Here is a 23,157-nt window from a genome sequence, read left to right on the forward strand (position 1 = left end):
CCCAATCTACAGCAACTCCCCTAACCTACGTCTACAACATAATATTATTTCAATCGTTCAATTGTTACGTATAAAAAACAAGATGATTCGTTTTTGGATACGTTTTATTTTCCTGCTTTTCATAATTCATTTGTGTACATCAAAAACATACATAAGGCACGCGAAAACATTGATTATGCAATTATCACAGGCGTGTGTAACTTCTTGTAACGTTACATTTGGGTTATGACGTCACATTCACATAAACTATTCCATAGAAACAATATAGTAAAAAAAAAAAAACAGATAAAACAGGTACATAACTGATTGATAAACTATACTATTTACGTAAACATAGAACACAATAAGATGTAACAGAAGCCGACCGTCGAGGCAGGCATCTCCTCGAACACCATATTAAAATCACCATGTATTTTAAGTGGGGATAATTGGGGGCCTTCTCCTAACGCCTTAACTTAGGTATCTATGTTTTAATCCTCCAAATGCTGCAGGCCCACTATAATATTTCACGTGAATCGGAAACCTTGAACTGCTAACTCAATAAAATATCACAAAACTTTGATTACCCGTTATTTATACATTTCTAACAACTTCATGTTGAGCTGAATGATTGTTTTGGAGAACAAAGCGTCGTTGAGATCGACGAAGTCTGCTATGACGACGTTGACGGGCGCGCGTGCGCCGGCGCCGTTGTCGGGCGCGGGCGGGCCCGGGGAGAACTCTGTTAGTTTCGGTAGCACGTCTTTTATTACTGGCGCTGCGCATTTATCGCGGAGGTTTGATGTCCATCTGAAAATATGTTTTTTTTCTGTTATTCATTACTGGTTTTGAACGGGCCGACATAACTGATAATTAATAATATAATTATATCAGCCCTGTATTATATACTTGCCCACTGCTGAGCACGGGCCTCCTCTACTACAGAGAGTGATTAGGCCTTGGTCCATCACGCTGGCCTAGTGCGGATTGGTAGACTTCACACACCTTCGAAATTCCTATAGAGAACTTCTCAGATGTGCAGGTTTCTTCACGATGTTTTCCTTCACCGTTAAAGCGAATGATAAATTCACAAAGAATACACACATGATTTTTTAGAAAAGTCAGAGGTGTGTGCCCTTGGGTTTTGAACCTGCGGACATTCGTCTCGGCAGTCCGTTCCACACCCAACTAGGCTATCGCCGCTTTTAAACTGATAATTGACGAGGGATAAACATCTCTTATTTATATAGACAGGCCTTTGTCCAGCAGTGGGCTGCAACGGGCCGATCATGAAACATTTCTTGTTAATTATATTCCATCTGGGCGTCACTCCATTTTCCAACAGATACACTGGAGTGGCGTCCATTGACTGCCGTGACCAAATAAAAACTGAGCTTGAGAACAAACCAACCAAAAAATCTTACATATTCAGCAAACTATTCTCATTAGTCTTCCTCTCCAATGACAGCGATTAGAACTGTCTATTGACTCGATAGACGTTTATCTATCTATATATATAAAAATGAATCCCTATTTCCCTTGGTCACGCGAACACGCGTGAACGGCTGGACCGATTTCACTATTTTTTGTTGTGTTTATTATTGTCAGAAGAAGTCTCTTATTAAAAAAAGAACTCAAAAAATTGCGCGGAAAATTAGAAAATTGAAGAAAACTTAACGAAAATATTAATTTTATATAACTAGTCCATTGAAATGTTACATTTTTTAGGCCTTACCTTGCGTTTTATAGAGGACGCAATTTTATTTTTTTAAAGTGTAGGGGGGGTCAGTCTAAAGCTAAAACCAAGTTTGTGGGGTCGCCACCCTTGTCCCACGGCCGCCATCTTGAAAATAGGGGTTGAAATGGTTTTTACGATGTATCTCTTAAACTATTTATCTGACAAAAAATGTATAAACATTTTTGTTGCAAATTAAATTCTCTACAACTTTGGTCTAGTAACTTTTGTCGTAGAACTATAAATAAAAAGTTATAAGCGAAAATGTTAAGAAATTCAATGTTAAGCAATGTCCATTGCAACGTCATCAGAACGTGTGTTTATAAGGTTCATAATACTTTTTTTTGTACTCTCATTAATACCCAAATACCCAAGGGACCATTAGGGAACAAAAGAACATCTTCCTGCTATTATTATTATTATTTCTAACCTCTTTTATTGTAAGAATAGCTGATAATGTTGTGTTGAATTTGTCGTTCAACTTATATCTTTTAGTTGTGCTACATATTTCTATACGTGCAGATGTATTTTATTCTGTTTTTAATTGTGAAAACGATTTCGAATGATTTTAGACACGATTTTAACTTTAGTGAAAACTACTTTTTTTTATTAGCATTTTGACTTTTAAAAGACTTTTAAAAGTCAAAATGTTAATAAAAAACTTGCTACGACAACTTCAACACAATATTATCAGCTATTCTTACAATAAGAGAGGTTAGAAATAATAATAATAATAGCAGGCAGATGTTCTTTTGTTCCCTAATGGTCCCTTGGGTATTTGGGTATTAACTCGTTTAATGAGAGTACAAAAAAAGTATTGTGAACCTTATAAACACACGTTCTGATGACGTTGCAATGGACATTGCTTAACATTGAATTTCTTAAAATTTTCGCTTATAACTTTTTTATTTATAGTTCTACGACAAAAGTTACTAAACCAAAGTTGTAGAGAATTTAATTTGCAACAAAAATGTTTATACATTTTTGTCAGATAAATAGTTTAAGAGATACATCGTAAAACCATTTCAACCCCTATTTTCAAGATGGCGGCCGTGGGACAAGGGTGGCGACCCCACAAACTTGGTTTTAGCTTTAGACTGACCCCCCCTACACTTCAAAAAAATAAAATTGCGTCCTCTAAAAAACGCAACCCCAAATGTAACTTTTCAATGGACTAAACTGTCAATTGTTTGAAATACATGTCAACGATTGACAGAATGCGCGCTGCAAATTCATAGTAAGACGGGACAACATCTGTCGGGTCAGCTAGTTAGTCATAAATCTCACCTGAGTATAATAAAAGCTGGTGTAGGAGTAAGTACTGCTTGGTGAACAAATCCCATGCTAGGGTGTCTGCACACGTTCTCTAGGAAGCGTATGAGACCGGAGATCTTGTCCTGGCGCGGCCATGGTGAAGGTAACATCTGCGGCTGCCAGAACTCGCTCGTGGCATACACTGATTGATGCCGGTACACTATTACGATCTGATAAATGGGAATTTTGAATATTTTAAGTTCACGGGAAAGTGACCTCAAAGTGATGGTATGTAGGGTCCAATAGAATGTCGACTGACGAGAGATGATTACCCCCCGTGAAACTACACACACGCGGTTTGTGAATGTTTTACCCGCCATTCGTAAACTTGATGCTAATCAAATCGTGTTAAAAACGAATTGTTAAAAATTTATTTTGAAAATCCAGTCATATTGAAAACATACTAGTAGCGTAGTTGTATAACTGTACGACTGCAGTCTGGGGTCTCGTGTTCGAACCCCGGGTAAGGCAGTGATATTGGTTTTTTTTTACTCAGTAGCAGCAGTATCAGCCTAGAGTCTGGAATTTGTGTCCGATATGGTGATATCTCGCCGTCAATAATATCGTGGGATGGAATAGACACGGCGGAAAGTGGGTGCGCCAGTTACATCTCTACCTACCCCTTCTGGAATATTTGTGTTTTAAACAGAAGCCGATAATGAACTGATTGGCCATATTAGTACTAAATTAAATCAATTTTACAGGAGAATTATAAATACATTACCTGCTGCTTCAATCTACTCAACGAGTTAAGCGTAATAGTCCTCAAGTCCAACTGCCTCGGAACTAACTGCGGTCCGTACATGTTGAGCAACATCTGCATCAGTCTCCGATGGTCCTCCGCTTTGAACCCATAGAAATGTTGACAGTCTAATATAACCACCTGGAATTTAATACATAATATCACGGCTGCATCTCCTTGCGTCGACTGTAGGCAGAGACCATAAATTACCAATTTGCAACACTGCATAATCTCCTTACGTATTCTGATTAGGTTAGAGCATGGGCGAGAGGGGGATGCAAGTCGGTCCACGTGCACCCCCCAGACATAAATCACAAAAAATATGTCACTGAATAAATTTGTAATAATGGGAACTATCGACCATAGACATTATTTGATGATAAAGCATATATTCAAAAACACGCGCGTTTTGGATTTGAAAACAAAAAACACTGATATTATGTAGTATGGTGCAGATGCACCTCCCTAAAGCGAATCTTGGCGGCGCCCATGGGTTCTATTTGCTATGTTGAGAGGCTCCTTTTTCCCCACTTAGCCCGCAGTAGGTCGGGCCGTCCGTGGCGTCTATGGGTTAGAGTATTATTGATAAACTCTTTATTAAAACCACACTCTTAGATCATAGAAATTAATATTTTGATTAAGTATTTTATAGATATGTATTTCAATGGTGACTTCCTAATTAGATTTAAAGCGAAATTGTAAACAACAAAAACAGTTTAACCGCAACTTTATGGCATAATAAAATACTTCATAGTGTTTTTATAAAAACCGAAAACAATATTTAAAAATGATTTACTTGCAGGACGTGCGTCATCACACGAATCCGAGAGCAATTTAAGTTTGAAGCAGTAAGAGATTCCAAAACTACGTTATTTATTAAAATTAAACTTGGTATTTTTCAGATTTTATCGCGTTTTATATATTTTATTTTCTCCCGAGGTTTCGAAGACTGCATCCTTCGTGGTCACATGGCTTTAAAATAGTTTAAATTTAATGTTTAACATTCGCATAAACATAAGAAATCATTATACGTTATTTATTTTGAAAACTAGTTGAATACATGTGTAGAATACAAATTTAGCTAAGATCTTACTAAACATTATCAGTCGTGCAGAAAACACATTGAACTCATAACCTACACTTGTAAAAATGAATTACTAATTAAAACAACAATGAATAGAATGGTAATCAAGGTTAATAGTTTTAGTGGGGTAATAACAACTCATTTTTTTCATACATGCACTACAAAGTGACCCAAACTGCACCTGGTGGAAGTGGAGTGAGGTCTAATTGAACATGGACTGACGAGAGATGATTACCTCTCAGCAGGCGACACAATTATGCCGGCCTGTTGGAACCGATATACAGGCTGATCCCGGATCGCGACACACTTACGTGGGCCACTATGGCGGATTTTAACACCTTGTATACGGTGGTCGCTATTCGGGCGAATATCCAACAAACTCTTCAGCTTTATATATGTTAGTATAGATTTGTGCCTACCTCTCCTGGATGTGTGTCAACGAAATCCTTAACTTGCTTCAAAGCTTTAGTTATTTCATCTGCATATACTCCATGTGTGAAGTAAAAATTTTCTTCTCCCTCTTTGGTAGCTAATCTTAAGTCCAAGTACCTGCAAAGGTATTTAAAATTACATTAATAAATAAAATCAAAATACTTAATACTTTTTATTGGAGTGTGGTTGCATTAATAATTAATTAACAGTCTTACTTATAAACTTATTTTAGCGGTAAGAGGTGGTTAAGAATTGCTTAAATAGCTGTCAAAAACTCCACCGGTTTCCTAATATAAACCTTGTTAAGAGGCAAGATGGTGGGTTTTGAATAACAGCTGATGGAGTAAATTCGTATTTTAACACAGCATAGCTTTGCAAAATTATATAATTAAGACTGTAAATGTCTAGCAGTGCCAGTGATTATATGATACTTGTTGGTGTAAAGTTTTTTCTGTTTGCTCTTCTTTTTAATTTACATAAAGATAAACTTGCATTTGTATCTCAGTAGTAAAACTAGTACATTCATGGTTTATTAAATATTTCTGTAATAGCTCTATTAAGACAATTTATTTTTTATTCTAAAGTATTAGAGATAATAATATTAAGTAATATATTTCATTTACAGGGTCATTTTGGTATTCCAATTATGCACACATATATACTTGTCTTCACCTCTGCTAACATTTCACTAAAAATTGTCCATGAATAACAAATATTTTTTAGTAATTTTGTAGTTTAGGCCGATTATAGCATGTGCATGAGGTTATTTCTGACTGAAAGTGTGATTTTGCTACAGCAAATTATATTCACTCATCCATTATTATTATGCATAGTGACCAATAATGGACAACTCAAATTTTTAACACAACTTTTATACCTCTGTGCACAGTTTGATACAAAATTATTAACCTATTCTGAACTGAATTTTAAATTTACCTCTTCACAAATACATGTATATTTGTATTGCATCATTATTTTATTTAGCTTGGCTAATATCTACACTCGGGCTGTGATTTATTCAAAGCATGCTGTTAGTGTCCTGTTACATCATTAGCAGTTTTAGTGTTAAGTGCAAAAGCCCACCACAGTGTACCCACAATATTTTAGTCATTAAGGTACCTAATGCCAATAAGTAGTTGTTGCCAGGTGTCAATGGCTTGTGTTATGGTCCATCGTAAGATCGTACCTCGGAACAATGGGTACAATCGATGAAGAATTGGCTCTGCATCTGGTGCAAGCCCGCTGGATCTGGTGATGCCATATGTCATTGAATCATGGCTACCTGGAAAATGTGAAAATGTTTTGTTTGATCGAAGTATGACATTTTTATTATATTAATTATTATATAATGTTTATAAATATAATATTATATTAACAACAAATATCCATTTTTTGCCACTGTTCAAATATTATTTATATTGCATGTTGTGTCTCCTATAATTGAAGAACCACGTCACACAGTTAATGTGAACATTTTTTTTTATTATATGTTGTGTATCCTTCTTTGGAGGTCCTTAAATAAATAAATAATAATAAATATTAAAATAATTTGTTTATTAAATGTTATGTTGCTGCACTATGAAGGTTTTGTCAGGTTAAACACAAAATAACTATATTTCCTTTATATTATTGCATTAAAGTTTAATAAACTATTAAGCATAGCATTAGTTATTTACTAAGTTAAATTCTTATATTAAAAATACTACATTATCTAAAGTTATAAATTAAACCTACATATTTACCTGGTATTGCAAGGTATATCAACGGAACATCCTTCAACTGTGGTGGTAAATCGCTCATCCATGTCTCCAATCGTAAATTTTGTGCTGAATTCTTTTCGCTCATTGTTATAACTAGTTTAGGAAAAACACGCAGATACTTCAATTGTTAGATGGCCAGTTCATAACGGAAACTAATGTGCATGTTGCTAGCTAATTATCTTTAAATCAGTGCAAAGGTTTTGATAGCGAGGTCAAAATATAACTAATGGATCACGTCATTTGCTTTGTAACTAATTTTAGAATTCTAACACAAAAAGCCCTTCCTATTTCTATTGTCCCTTTATCTTAACCGTGTTTAGACGCTAGTGTATAAAAATCAGCTGCGTTTTCAGTCATAAAAATAAAAATATTTCAGCCCATTGTTTGGGGAAATTTGAAAGAACAATTGATAACCTATTTAAATTGGGATGAATTTTGTATAAAAGCTTACAGTAGTTTTCAGCATCTTTCGAATTTAGTCGAATTATAATAAGAATGTCATTTGTCAAACTCATGTTGCGTTTTGTTACTGCAGCAAAAACTTGTTTAATACAGTATTATCTTTATGTTTCTTTTTGTATATTATTATGATGTGCATTAGATTTATGCCTATCTTTGAGTACATAATATTGAACAATTAATTAAAACTTTATTTTATTATTTTCCGATCCCGTATTTACTATCAAATTACGTATGGTCATACGTATTTTAATTTAATAGTATAAATTTAAATAAAACAAACTAAGAGCCAGTAGTAAGTAGTCAACAAAGAGGTATATACTATATTATAACTACACGATATGTAGTCAGATAGGACGTATACATAAGGCGATATGCCGCGCCGCACCGAGTATTTTTTGTAACGTAGGTAGGTAATAAATAGAATAAAACTGGTTGTTTACGTGCTGGATTTATGAATAATAAGAAATTTTATATTTAAGTCTACGTGTCTATATTTCACAAGGCCAATACATATTATAAAATAAAAAAAATGTAAATAATTTGAACATTAAGCCAAGAAAAAAAAAATACGCACCCAAGATAAACAAACAACGTCCAAATTTCATTCTGTAAACTCATGTGCCCGATAAATTGTCCCAAATTAGCAGGAAACTTGTTAACAACTTAATACGAATAAAAACGTATTTTTGTTTTATGCTGTCCTTTAACTATAACGCACTTAACTACATCGGTCCGAGTCTTTACATAGAATGAACAATCATGCAAGTTCAATAGGAATAATCTTAGTTCAAATAAATGCAAAAGGTGGTTATAATAGAGTTGTTTTCAAAGCCGGTGTGTGCGGATAAGATTCTCGAGATAAACTTAATGTCCACCGCGGCACTGTCCAAGCGTTTGCTAAGTGAAAGGTATTATACGCTTTAAGTTTTTGTACGAACCATGATTAAGATTTTTATATTTGGGTTAACCTTGATTTTTTGGGACTGTCCCACCTAAACGTACTTTTTCGTGATTAGAATTTTAACTAAAGTCATGTCTCTCATTACTTTGTCGAATATCAAAATGTCACTTGAAATAGTGCTATACTATGTACTAATATTTTAGTTTGCATAGAATATACTAGAAATAATGAATCGAAGCGCCCGCATTCGTATATGCCTGCATGCAAGATTTTAATGTAGGTACCTCGATGTATATTAAAGAGGATTTTGGTTTAGGATCGCAATTCGCAATAGAATGATCATTGACCAATAAAATAATAACGACTTTTGCATCCTAAGAGCATCGAGGTGGTTTTTGAGAACGACATATTAGGTCGTGGAGCTTCTAATAAATTATTATCTTCTTATTCTACTTACTCTTACATAATTCTAAAGTCAAGTTGCGTCGGGGCAAAATAGTTTCTTTAACATTTTGCAGAAAAACTCGTTTTTACGACATGTTGCGGGATTCAATCTCAGGCAAATAGTATTATTAGAAAAAGCTAAAAAATGTCTGACATGGGAGTCAAACCCTGAACTTGTAGTACGACAGCCGATTGCTACTTTACAAAGGTAGCGACAACTCAAGTTAACATTTAACACAACATTTATAACATGTCATACATCATGTAGCTACATATTATACTTACATACAAAAATTAGGTATGTACTTGTAAAACCGTTAAAACGCTCTCTCACCTGGTTTCTAGGTCACTTTTTATGACTGTATGGGTGTAATTCTTTGTACACTCTCTTTATTAATATTTTAATCTATGATGATAATAAATAATTATATTATGATCTCGTGGAGTAATTAGGTAAACTTACGTTTTATGATAATGTAGTATTATGAGTCGATAGTTATAAAGGTTGGAAAACACAAATAGAAAGAATAAATGTAAACTTGGAAAGTTAAAGGGGGTAGGGGGAAGTGTGTGCCGTCGCGTCGGCAACAATCGAACAATCTTTTTTTACTTTTGTCGTATGTGTTAAGCAGCAGTTGCTAGGTGGGTCACGCGTGACACTTAAGTATTTCTTGAAATTACCATTGTTACGCTCGCCCGGTGTTTTCGAGAGGCAAGAACCTAAGCCAAGCCACTGCAATGGAACTAAGCTATTAAATGACTTTGTGTTAGTGTAGTTTTTACCGTATCAGTCGCAAAAAAGTTTGCAAAGTTCGCAAGAACGAAAACAAAATGGAAGAACAGTACGGACACTACCGAAATATAAATTAACAAACAAACAATAGAGTGGTTAAACATACCTATAGGTAGGTAGTAGGTACACATTAAAAATATTATGTCAGAAATCTTTGTGCTATATGGCGCTACATATTTCAATGATAATGTGCATATCTCTAAATTAATCATAATATAATTCTGACCTTTTAACTATCGACTAAGATGATAATTTAGTTCATGGAAACTTTCGCGGCTTCACCGTTCCTCGCGTTATAAAACCTTGATCCAAAAGATTTACAGGTGCCACATTAGCAAAATAGTCAGAAATTCTATAGTATTAATAAATGAACGTTTATTAGAATGCCTATTTACTAGTTCATTAGAACACCTGCGTTGAATCATGTATAATTTTGAAGCATTCATAGCTTGTGGACTGTGAATACAAGTAATGTTTATAATTTATGCATGTTTGAACTAGATGCCTCGCAATTAATCCCGTAACGACATTTTAATATAAGTTATTACAGTAAATACTTAAGTACCCACGTAGATACATTGATGCAGTACCAGACGCTGCATTGGTAGATAGAATTACTGTTTTATTCCACAATGTCATGAGATTTTTTTGGCACAATGCCTGGCCTGGATGAAAATTAGACATCTATACTAATATTATAAAGCTGAAGAGATAGTTTGGTTGAACGCGGTAATTTCAGGAACTACTGAATCGATGTTACTTTTTTAAGTTATATTGACCTGCGTTTTTAAACACGCATTCAATGAAGCCTTAATCAATATTCAACTTAAATGCTTGTCGAGCAAACATTGAACTCATAAGAGCGGATCGCGTGTCCCACTGCGCGCTAACGTTTGAACTAAGTTATAAATAAATTAAGATTTGTTATTTTTTTACAATTTTATTATATACTTATAAAATATTATTATAGTCAACAATGAATATGGAAGTTCATTGTTCGATGCCTGCCTTCTAACCACAAAGGTTTTCAAACATTCCACATTTTATTCATAATATAGGTACGACTTGTTTTTTTCTCATGAATCATATCATACTATACCTATTATTAATAATGTCGCGTGTCAGTCATATGATGGATAGGTGATGATTTGATGATGTGACACGACTCACGTAATTTTAACCTTTAATTATTCGTAATAAACTTTAAAATAATGAATGGTTATAGTTTACTTTAAAATACTGATAGTATGTAAAACAATTACGCAATTATTGATAATATTTCTGATATAGGAACCGACATTAAATTTCTTATAAAATGAATTTGGATTGGTTAAACCACTATGTACTTCATACGCCGGACTTTTTGTCCCCTTGACATAGGGCTGCACTAATGCTGCCAGCTTTTAAAACATTGTTAAACAACTAAATACTAATCCCTACCTTTACCAAATTCAGGAGATCCGTAAACACTTTCAAAGTGAACCTAATTATGGAGTTAAGGACAATGTTAAGAGTCTTAGATGGAACGTTCATCATATGTTTCGAATTAAGAAAACGCATGGTACTATTACAAGCTACAATTAATAAAAAGATTATTCTATCATATCTAAGTATATATATAAAAATGAATCCCTATTTCCCTTGGTCACGCCATCACGCGTGAACGGCTGGACCGATTTCACATTTTTTTTTGTTGTGTTTGTTATTTTCACTAGAAGGATCTTATGAAAGAAAAAATGAAGGAAGCTGAGCGGAACGTCAGAAAATTTAAGAAAAGTTAATTTCATCGATTGGCAGAATGCGCGCTAGGTCGCAAGTAACTTATTAAGATACTGTGTGTTTACATGGTGAAAAATGTATTTAGAAGATTCTTGTGCCCGATTTGGCGATAGGTTCGCCCCCTATCACATCGCGGGACGAAACACACTTGGCGAAAAATAGGTGCCCTGGTTGCGCCTCTGCATACCCTTTCGGGGATGAATGCGTGATGTTGTGTTTGTGTTCTCGATTTTGTGAATACGATTTTTGGATATTTTCCTAGTTCATGTACAAATCTCGCACAATTTGGTTTGAATACATTGTTGGAACCATGAAAAAAACATACGGCTTGTACTTTGTACAGTCTTGAATGCCTCTTGTTTCAAGTTCAGTAATGAAAGAAAGACATGTATTAGATTCATTAATCTTAAAGTTAGTGTTAGTGAAATACGCAGACTGAGCATTACAAAAATCTATCATATATAGGTACAAAGGTCTGTCATATATGAGAGTCCGCATGGGTAGGTACCACCGGAATGTCTATTTCTGCCGCCAAGCTGCAGCGTGTAGTTAGTAGTTACTGTTATGTTCTGGTTTGATGAACATTGTAGCTAGTGTAACTAATGGACATAACACATCATGTCTCAGGATGGCGAGCGCAGTGGAACAGCAAACAATACTTTGTAATTGAAGGTGTTGGATAATGATATCGCTTACCATAAGGCGAACGGCAAGCTCGTCTCATCATTCAAAGCAATAAAAAAAAACTTACATAGATACTAATAAGTAATGCATGTCTAACCTTTTTCCGTCTTCGTTTTTTTTTTCTCAGATGAATGTAATGGCACACTAATGTAATGGCATTTATCGACTAGCTACTAGCCAGTGACAAAAAAAACTTGAAATACAATTATTATTCTTGCTCTCAAGATCGTTTCCACTCACAGATGTTCAATGTCCTATGTTGCGAGTGTTCACAAGATTTTCTTTATATAATATGGATCTATGAGGCCAGAAAGTCTTTACTTCCCTTTAAATGCACCTCCATATTTATTTTACTAGCGATTTCTACCCTCATATCATGCTGATAAATATATGTAGGTATTTAAAAAAGCTTTATATTTTGGTGAAAACGGTAAGTTTGTGGATCTATGGTTGGCATCTTTTTGAGTATTTTGTGGCCTACAATCGTAACATACGATGACGAATATAGGTAAGTACAGAAATGACCATGTGTAATTAAGAAAAGTTATTCTCCGTAAATCATTATTTACACACAGTTTTTTTTCCTTTACCTTTGCCTTTTCCCTGTAATCCGTTACCGATTCGTAATATCTATTCATGGTCTCATTTTGTGGACTGTTCGGGAGGGATGTGATGCCAAAACACTCCCACTCCGCGCCGCCGCCGCCCGAAGATGCCCGAACAAGAATCGATGTCACCCGAAGCTCGAAGCCAGTCGACGTTCGTTTCCCTTCCATATCTCGCTTTCGAGTTTCGCCACGCTGCGGTCACAACACTCCACGTTATCGTCAATACATAGCGCGGTTGCAACGTAAACAGTGTTCTCAGCGTACATTTGTTATTAAAACTACAATTATCATTGAATTGCAACGATCGCGAGGTCGATTGTAGTTAAAATGAGCAAGATACGCTCCGGTGTGAAGTAAAGACGCGAGAAGGTATTTTCGCATCGTATACATTTAGACCGAGGGCCAGAGACTGCACAAAACTGTATAACTTCTGTGTAATATACCCCGTGCGATGCTGGGGTCGTGTTGTGGTTAAAAAGTTGACATTGTACGTATATTGGGACTTATTGCGAATGTGTATTGAAACGTTCATCGCTATCCACGGGCGCACTGCTATGCGCCACGATTTAGTACATTTTATAAGGCACACATCATCTGACCACTATTGCGAAGGAACGCTTTAGCTTTTGAGGCAGGTAAGATAATGTAATTCATGTTTATCATATTTTACATGCACCGTGTTTGTATTCATTAAATCTTTTCAAACTACAAATCAGAACATAACGGAACATACTCATTCTTATAATCTATCAGTTGCTTCACCACATTTCATATTACCTATACATATACAAGATAAGTCACACTCGTTGCAACCATCATTATATTTTAATTGCATAAGGTTAGTTTTGTTTACTTGTCGTTAGAAACTGCTGGCAATTTAGTTACCTCGTTGATGACGTAGTGATATTATGTAGTCAATCATTAGAGAATATTCAAAAACGATTAATACAAGCAACAATTAGTAAGAGGTATGGTTGAAATGTAAACAACTCGTGTTATATTTCAAATTGCAACAAAGGAGTTTATATTTTTAATCCGACAGCCTTGTAAGTTCACGCTCTGCTTCACCTTAGTATAAAGCTGTTGCACATGCACGGGTATGCATTAACTTAAGGTAAGGACATAAATAATAAACATGCGCCAGCAACGCACTGTCATTGTGTCATGATGCCGTATATGGAATCTAATAACAGTTACTTCATGTTATAAATTAATCACTCTAGATCATAGAATCACATCTATACAAATAAACATTACAATTTTATATGTTGGGTTAAATCTTTGCTTACATGTTGAAACAACGCGTTCTAAACTTATCTGACACTCGACAACAAATGAACGGCTCTCAAAAGTTGTTTCAGATCCGGTTTTGTTCGGTTATTACCAGTTTGGCTCACACTTGATTGACTGGCAGAATATTAATTTATAAAAATATCTAAGCATGGATACTCTTATCATCTTAATGAAAGCCGTTAAAGTAAAACAACTACTTACTCTTGCTGCATATTTGTTTTTATATTTAATGAATATAAAAAACAAAATAAAAACATACAAAGTAAAACCGGACAATGCGCTCAAAATGATTCTGAATTTCATACAGTCATACAAGATCCTCCTAGCTTCTATGAGAATTTTATTAGTTCCAAAGAATAATTGACATTTTTAGTGGATAGTTTAATCATATTCAATTAAATACCACAACAACGATGTCATCAAATGCTTTACTTCTCATGTCATGAACGACTGGCGATTGTCACCGTTAATGAAATATGTAATATAAATAAACGAGGAATGGTCAAAAAAGTTAGAATTTATACTATTTCCCTGGAGTAATCAATATAGTTTTTATTTCTTTATCTGTTTCACTTTATATTTCCAAAATTCATGTCAATCTTGTAAATTCCTTCTTATCCTATCGCCTCATTTCTTATGTCGCCAATTAAACTAAGCACTAAGGCGAACTTGTATTTCATTACTTAGCTCATAGGTGTCCTTAAATAGTCCCATTGCTCCTTTGGAATATCTAATCATAACTACGCGATTTTACCAATCACGAGTTCTTTCCACTAGTTTCCAAACCATCAAAAATGTATACTGGTGTCATTTAATCTAACCAATCTCTACAAACTTCATGACTTGAATACCTCCTGTAAAATCCAAATTTCGGAATCGACATATTAGTTCTAGATGTTCACAGTCTACGTTATACAATATCCGTTACTACTGCTTCTCTGTAGTGTTTATTTTGGTCGAGCGAATTGTCCAGAATTACATGGTAATATCTTAGAGACAAATGTCTCTCTTCAGCTTTTATGATATTACCTTTTTTGTTCTTTATTTTCTTCTTCGGATTTGCATCCTCGATCAATACTTTTTACACCCAGCAAAAAGTTGCTTAAGTGTCGTCACCTGATATCAACATTCTCTAGAGAAAAAAGTCCAGCAAATCATATAATAAAAGAGAGAGATAGCGTGTACTTGCTAGATTATATCACATATTTGACAAGTAAACATTTTCTTGGCAATAATGTGATAAAAGAATCTTAAATTATTGGAAAGAACTATAACCTGGGTATGAAGATTATACCACCTATCGTAAGCTTGGCATAAAGTGGTTTGACGCCTCGATGAAGTCGAACGACCTTTTGGAGTTTTAGATTGAAACCAACTATCAAACATGGGGGCGAGCGGAAGACGTATCAAATAGCGGAACCCGTACGCCTCCGTTTTCTCATTTATTCGAATCACAATTTGTTAACTTGTAAAATACAAAACTAAAAAATTGAACCATTTGGAAAAACAAAACTCTCAAATATGGAATTTATATCGCTTTAATAATCTCGTGAAAAATAGCTGAGGAGGGGATTCGTCGGAATCCTGGATTCGTTCCTTGAACATTGTAGACTCACAAGCTGTGCCCCGGATTAACGCCAAACAGCCAGTGTAACCAAGCCAAGTTTCATGAAACAGCGTAGCGTTGATCTCACGTTGCAGTGAGCCAATGTAATAAGATATAGTTAATTATATTATTATTAATAGACAACAAAGTAGACATGAAAAATGTATGTAATTGACAAAAATATTTTTTGGTATATCTATCTACACAACATGTTGATAGGAATTAGGAGTAACTAAAACGTTCATCAGTTTGTAGAGAGTAGAGTTTACACGTGTATACGAGTATACTTGTATATGAGTATACCTATGTGCTTCCTTTTTGTTCTGTATACGGGTTTTATGTAACAGTGTTGGTTTACAAACAAATAATCTGATTTTTTTTCAGTTTGTTAAGGTTAAGGTCAAATAATGGCACGTAAACCAATAAAGGATCGTCCTTTATTGGTTTACGTGCCATTATTTGTACAAAAAAATGCTTGTAAAGTGCACGCTTGTAAAGGGCCGGCTTTATCTACTTAGGGCAGCTTTTCGGCGACCTCTTTTTTAAAACCAACTATTTTTTATTCGCATAAATGCTTAATTTTGTTATTCGTGTGCCAAAAGAGGTTATTGTATAAGATTGTGTTAACAAATTTTATTAAGTTCTGTTCCAAGATAGGCTGGTACAGTACTATGGTAGATACTACGGTAATATTTTTTTATAACTTAATTAAATATTTTAAATAAGGAATTTTTTTTTTAAGTTTTTAACTCCTTACAACTCGTGATATTGTATATTATGGCTGCTTATAGATACAAGAGAATTGACTAAATCTATCCTATAGAAATCGTCTTCATAGATTTCATACTTAAGGTTTCATACTACTTCTACTCTTTAGAACCTGAAAAACCTCTTGAAGCTGCCGTATAGAGCATGTAATAATTTAGTAAATACAGATATTAATAATAAGGAAATAATATTAAAATAAATTATTACCGCATTTAAGTTTATTTTACGATTCCGCGGTTATTTACGCAATCTGCACGTAAATGTATGGTTTACATGCATAAAGACATTGTCCAGCTTCTGTAACACAATATTAGACTGACATGGTCGTTATTTAACAGATAATATAACGGTATTGTGTTTCCAGATAATAATAGCGACTGAACTACTTCGGCGAATATAGTCTGTGGTCATGATTTGAATTAAGAATGGAATTCTGCCGACGAAGAACCTTTTGTAGCAAATATCTATCTGAAATATTACACCTAAAGCGGACGCAATCACGTATCTTTATTTATTTACACATTTTATTATATACTAGCTTATGCTCGCGGCTTCGCCCGCGTGAAGGAGTTTTCCGGGATAAAAGTCCACTGTATGATAAAAGTCTTGCTACATATTTTCCCGGTACTGATAGGTCAAACTAATTTTATCCCCATGAGGGTTGAATTTATCAAAATCCTATTTAAGCGAACGTCTTAATTATAGTAGCTCCAATCTTTAATTTCAGTTCAATCAGTCGAAAATCTAAGAAGATTTATACAAACTTTCATCCCCTATTTTATCCCCTTGGAGGTAGAATTAATCAAAATCCTTTCTTAGAGGATGCCTACGTCATAACATCTACCTGCATGCCAAATTTCAGCACGATCCGTCCAGTGGTTTGGGCTGTGCGTTGATAGATCACTATGTCAGTCAGTCACCTTTGAGTTATATATACGAGTATTTAGATTCACTACTTATAAGTTAGGTTCTTCTAAGTTGGCAAAAAAATCATTAAAAAATTCAAATCTAGATTTTACAGTTTGCAGTCTATTCATGCTGCTTACAATACCTATTAGGCAAAAGAAAATAATAATACACAAGTTTTATGTTAATCTGACATTAGTTCAATACAATTGATATATAAGAAAAATGAAACATTTCCTGATAAAATATGATTTACGTATGAATTGCGACATTAAACAATAGCGTTTATATCTATTGAATCGTAAGCAGATGATCAAGGGATTTTATTGTAAACCGCCACAGTTGCTAAGACTGGGTTATATTCTTGGAAATGGCTGTGGTTAGACCATAATAGGAAGTCTTTTTATAGATTAAAACCACCTTGGTCGAACTGGCGGTATGTTAACTCACCTACGACAGCAAATTCACATACATCTACAGAATGTCTAGGCAAATTTTTATTAAATACTAGCTTCCGCTCGCAGATTCGCCCGCGTGGATTTCAGACTTCAAAAATGGAGCCGGTCGCGAACGTTCGAGAATGTTCGTTTTACGAAGCTACTCGCTAGGTGATTCGCTAGCCTCTAGGTGCCAAGCAAGCCGCCTGCCTGTGCGTTCGCGACCTTATATATATACAAAAATAATCCTTATAGCCTGATTCAGTATTCACGCATGATGGCTTATTATTAGCGTATTTCATGTATAACTTTGGTGTTTCTATACCGATTTCTATGATTCTTTTTTATGGAAGATTTATTAATGTTAACTTTTTAATTAGGGATGACTGAGAGTGTTATAAACGTAAGAGTAGACAAATATAATGAGAAAGCTTCGAACTGCTAAGCTATCGGGAGTTACACGTGTTATTGTGAGTCAACCATAAAAGATAGACATATGCTGTCGTGGGATATTTTTTACATAATTTTAAGGAGAACATTTCCGTCATACATGATTTCTGTGTAGCTTTAACCATTAAGGTTGCACACGCGACGGAAGCTTAAAAAATGGAGTAACTTCTCCCGTTTTCCCAACATTTCCCTTCACTGCTCTGCTCCTATTAATTGTAGCGTGATGAAAAGTATACTATAACCAGCACAGGAGTATGACAAATAATTGTACCAAGTTTCGTTAAAATCCGTCGAGTAGTTTTTGTTTCTATAACGGTTATACAGACAGACAGACAGACAGACAAAAATTTTACTAATTGCATTTTTGGCATCAGTATCGATCCCTAATCACCCCCTGATAGTTATTTTGGAAATATATTTCATGTACAGAATTGACCTCTCTACAGATTTATTATAAGTATAGATAGATAAATATTTGTTTTTCAATTTTAAATATCAGTGAAGAAAATATTGTAAAGTTACATAACTAAGTTGTTTTAAATTTTGAGTTTAATAATTTATTTTTATCGTTGACTGTACTGTCATAGAATTCTAGGAAAATATACATTTAATATAAGTACTAAATGTTTCCATCGACTAAGTGGTTACAAAGTTAGTGTTTTCATTTAATTCCTAGAACGTCTAACTAGGTAAAACCCTAGAACAGAATCCTCGTGCTAGCTTCGAACACTGTAAAGTGGAGCACGCACGTTTCTATTAATATTTATCTGATTTCTAAACATGTAACCAAAGAAATATAGGTCAAGCCTGTGGTAAACATTGCAGAATATTCCAATAATACGGAAACTACGAATTTATCATATATTAGTTTTGGAATGACTTCAGTAATCTTATTGTTAAATTGAATGATAGCTTATTTGTTATTTCATTCCTAATTATCGTCTATACTATTATTGTTTGCGTATCTTTTACAAATCCTTATTTCTAGTGAAATGGATTAAAGATTTTTTTAAACCAAGAATATCTACCTAACAGATTAATTTTAGATAAGTACCATGTTTCTATCCATTAATCTTTAGAAATTCTTTGATTCAATTTCACAGCCTACTTTCAATACTTTGGATTTTTTAAAGTGACAGTTTAATGAATAATAAGGAAGCCAGATGCCAAGCATAAATGCCTTAAACACACCATGATTCCAGAGCAACTGCAATGCAATTATCTAATCGATAATCAATCCTCAATGCGTTTGCGTCAGTCGTCAAGGGCATGGCCACGGGTGACGATCCATATCGTCTATTTTAAAAAGCATTTAAAAAATGTTGAAGTCAAGGATACTGATAAAAACATCTTTTAACGTTCCTAAATTGTAACAATGTCCTACGACATTCCCCTTTTTATATTGGATCGTAGTTTTTTTAAAGATCTTTTTTTGTCGCTTATCCATTTTCGTGACTTGAATTTGACCTAAATATTAGAGGATGGAGCGGATAAAATTCAGAAATTATAAGATATTACATCATAAATCGATACAAAATTTGTAAACAATCGGTATTCATGAAACCTTGAACCGTAGAAAGGATTCGATATATCAGTATTGAAATGTAATTTACAAATCGCTTTGTTGCTGCGAAGGAAGCATGAGTTGAACGATTTTTTATTTCTGCACAATTGTTATACTAATTCAATTTCGTACGTGCAATTAAATTATTTTATGTATTCACTTAAGACCTAAGTAACATCACCAACTGTACAATCAGCTTCAAAGTAGTGTAATATGTACTTTAACAAACAGATAAAGTTTGAGCGATGTCTGCCTGCCTTAAAATGCCAGAAACATTTAGATAGTTTTAAAATAATCATCTCACTTTAGACGATGTATAAGATAGTAGTATTAATGGAGTTGAGGCTTGAAGTTAATTGCGGACTAATTATAAATAAATTTTCACTTAAACGACATTAAGCCATTAATAGTCGAAATGCATTAACGTAGGTAGACACCACCAGACAAGTACCGTCTCGGCCCAAAATGGCATATCAGAAAACAGGCTTTCTGCATATGGCATAGGGTACATTTAAGATTTATCGAGGAAGTGGTGGAAAAATGCGCATACAGTGAATAGAGAGCATGCGATTCCCTAAATATCGATTTAGTTGGCAAAGTATTCTGTATGCCAAATAAATAAAGTTCGCTTTCCAATGTTCCCTAAGATGGGATTGTATGTGTACTTAATACGTAAATAAACAAAAACTTTAAGAAAAACAAAAAAAATATATATTTAAAATTGCAATCTGATATGAATTTAATTTGTTCCAGATCGCTATTGATGGCGTTGATGAGCATACAGCGCGATTGGTACATATATTTTTGGTTAATATACTGCAAAATCTATTCAACCATTGTAAGGTTGTTCGGCAATCACTGCCGCGGGTCTGATAAGGTGCGTTCAGTGATAACTGCTGGAGTTAGCGGCCAGTCGGCTGGAAGCCTTCACAGAGTGCGCACGCGTCGTAGGAAGCAATCGCAGCACCGCGCCAAACACATCGTAGCTTTGGTCAGGAGATCCTCGCTGAGAAGAATAGTCATGGCACCAGGAGCAAGCACAGCCCACGCTATGATGGAGGACAAAGAGAAAGTTTTGGCGACCGGTGAGTTTGTTTTTCCGATTCTGAAATGTCTTTATTGTTTTCTCGGATGTCTTGGGTCGAAGCCGGCTGAACCAGGCTGCAAATACGTTAGTCACGACTTGAAAAATACAATTATATGGAGCATTTACAGTGAATATTTAAGTGCTTTGCCATCATTTTTGTTTTCTAGCAAACAATGTAGCAACTGAAGCATCAGATATTAAAGTGCAGTGTTCATCAATTATCATTGTTCCGTCGTTTCAATGAAACTGTGATTTATTGGTAATATAAGGTCAGTGTGCTATAAGAACATCGTCTTCTGAACAATCTCTTGTAATGAGATTGTCGCCTACACGATTTTCACAAAAGATCGAAAATAACTGTCTATAAATAGAAGTTGCAGTTCGTTGAGATACTGAAATTACTTATAAAAACATTTCCTTTTGTGTTCTACAACGTTCATTCGGTTCCGCATAATTATCTAGTCTGTCCTTGTGTAGTCCGTGAATAGACAAATAATTGAATATTATAATTTAAATAACATTAAACTGCGCCACGTCATATTGCAAGAGTAGTTAGTTGCTGAATTCAATCTTACAAGAGAGAATGAACTCCGTGTAACGAGTATAGTGATCGTAAAACAAAACGTTGAAGTGTTCGCAGGAATAGATCATTCATTAGTCCAAACTCCAGATACAAATAGATCGTATTCAAATTAAGAATTATCTGGCAGAACACCAAATGCGAATCAAAATCGTGGAACAACCGCAAAAAGGTATCCGATAAACAAAGTAATACAATTAAGTCCAGTAAATGTTGTTTACACGGCTTTTAGTAATCAAAACACACTTCAGGCATGCTTAATCAGCAACTTGGCAACAGCAGACAGCGGCCTGTGTCTTCCGATTGATAAGTCATGGCAACTGTTATACAGTTAATTTGACATGGCAGACTAAGTTCAATTGAACGGTCAAGACAGTCGTAAGAGATGGCTATGTGCCAGCGTCTTGAGCCATTGCGTTATAGTAAGTACTGACAAACGTCCTGCAAACTGACAGATTTTTGGTCTAATTTTATCTTTTTCACGTTGAATGCACGTGAATATTATTTTTTTTGACAAATACTAATCATACGATATGATAAGTGAGCTGCCCAGTTTGCTAGCACGAGACTATAAGCACTTGTAAGCCTTATAAAACCTGTAATCCATGTTAAAAGTGTAGGCTACGAACAATGGCTTATAAGTTGTAAAATGATAAATTTACGCAAACCACATTGCAAGTTTCATTAAAACAAATTTGACATTATTCATGAAAACATTATGTTTACTGGCCTAATTAATGTTGGCGTGACCATGAAATTACAGACTTTATGGCAAATATTGAAGCTTGTTTAATCGAAACGCATGTTCTGAAAAGTTACATTTAGTTCCATACATTTTTTACAATGCATTCAATCTTTAGTATTCGGATCGACATGAGACATCCACGGTCTTCTAAATTAGTTACTACTAGAAGCGTGTGACCTTATTCAATGAACTACACGTAGATACCTGTGAGTCGGCCTGTTTGGCTCAATAGCAACATCTTACTGCCAAATAGTAGTGATTTAAAAATCAATCTCGAATCATCGTTTCATATTTCTCGGAAGAAGTGTGCCGTTTATCTAAAATTATGTATGTGCCGATAAGATTCGTTTGGGTGTTCCTACTGAAAAATATACTTCGCAACCTTTGCACTATCGAAGTGATGTAACTTTGGAGGTTAAATGTGATTGTTATATAATAACAAATAATTTAAGGCCCTCCTCCGGGCAAACGGCTTTGAGACTTCGTTATAGATTTACGGTTTTGAGTTATAGGCGGGAATATGCAGACTTAGGAATAATTACTTAAAAAAAACAATTTTAGGTCTTTCCGAGAATTTTGACCAAAACATTCCTCATTAATTGTCTATCTAATAGGTTGTAAATTAAAATGATGTTTACTTAATAGAAGATGCAGGGAATAAATAATTTTACTAGCATATTCATTATGAAATAAACGAAACCAAGTCCACATTGTAGAAATATGATGTTTTTTATATGTATTATTAATTATGAATAAATAACTTAGAAATATGACTAGCCCGCCGTTTTACTGGTGGCACAGGGTTAAGATATCAACGTATTTTATCTCTCGGTCTGAAGTCATGGTTGTATAAAATTTATGAATCACAATAATCATTGTAAGCTTAGTATTATGTTGTCATTAACGTTAGTTTGACAAAGTTAACAAAAAATATTTTTACATTTGAACTTATATCCAATGGTCTTTACATTAGGCAAGCCTGTATTGTGAATAGTTTTGATAAC

General features: G+C 34.5%; 2 protein-coding genes across 7 annotated transcripts in view; one reads left to right on the forward strand and one right to left on the reverse strand.

Moving 5' to 3' along the window:
- Positions 1-86: 86 nt before the first annotated feature.
- LOC115446688 (PI-PLC X domain-containing protein 3) lies at positions 87-12,470 on the reverse strand. Of its 5 annotated transcripts, none has more exons than XM_030173462.2 (7): positions 12,207-12,470; positions 7,029-7,139; positions 6,406-6,568; positions 5,274-5,403; positions 3,753-3,911; positions 3,002-3,198; positions 87-789 (listed from the first exon to the last, which is right to left on the reverse strand). In XM_030173462.2, the coding sequence occupies exons 2-7, from the start codon at positions 7,129-7,131 to the stop codon at positions 570-572; spliced, it is 972 nt and encodes a 323-aa protein (XP_030029322.1). In that variant the 5' UTR covers positions 7,132-7,139; positions 12,207-12,470; the 3' UTR covers positions 87-569. The 5 variants fall into 5 exon arrangements, with proteins under 5 accessions (XP_030029322.1, XP_037293033.1, XP_030029320.1 ...); XM_037437136.1 differs by lacking the exon at positions 12,207-12,470 and adding an exon at positions 9,188-9,246; XM_030173460.2 differs by lacking the exon at positions 12,207-12,470 and adding an exon at positions 8,083-8,514.
- A 398-nt stretch (positions 12,471-12,868) lies between these two features.
- Positions 12,869-23,157, forward strand: part of LOC115446685 (6-phosphofructo-2-kinase/fructose-2,6-bisphosphatase) — a 29,620-nt gene continuing 19,331 nt past the window's right edge. Inside the window, exons 1-2 of one of the 2 annotated variants that reach the window (XM_030173454.2) lie at positions 12,869-13,352; positions 20,495-20,826. In XM_030173454.2, the coding sequence (XP_030029314.1) occupies positions 20,505-20,826 (322 nt within the window). In that variant the 5' untranslated portion in view covers positions 12,869-13,352; positions 20,495-20,504. The remainder of the gene's footprint in view (positions 13,353-20,494; positions 20,827-23,157) is intronic. The other variant, XM_030173455.2, reaches the window with a different exon arrangement.

This window comes from Manduca sexta, chromosome 10 (genome assembly GCF_014839805.1).
Source record: "Manduca sexta isolate Smith_Timp_Sample1 chromosome 10, JHU_Msex_v1.0, whole genome shotgun sequence".
Classification (NCBI taxonomy): domain Eukaryota; kingdom Metazoa; phylum Arthropoda; class Insecta; order Lepidoptera; family Sphingidae; genus Manduca; species Manduca sexta.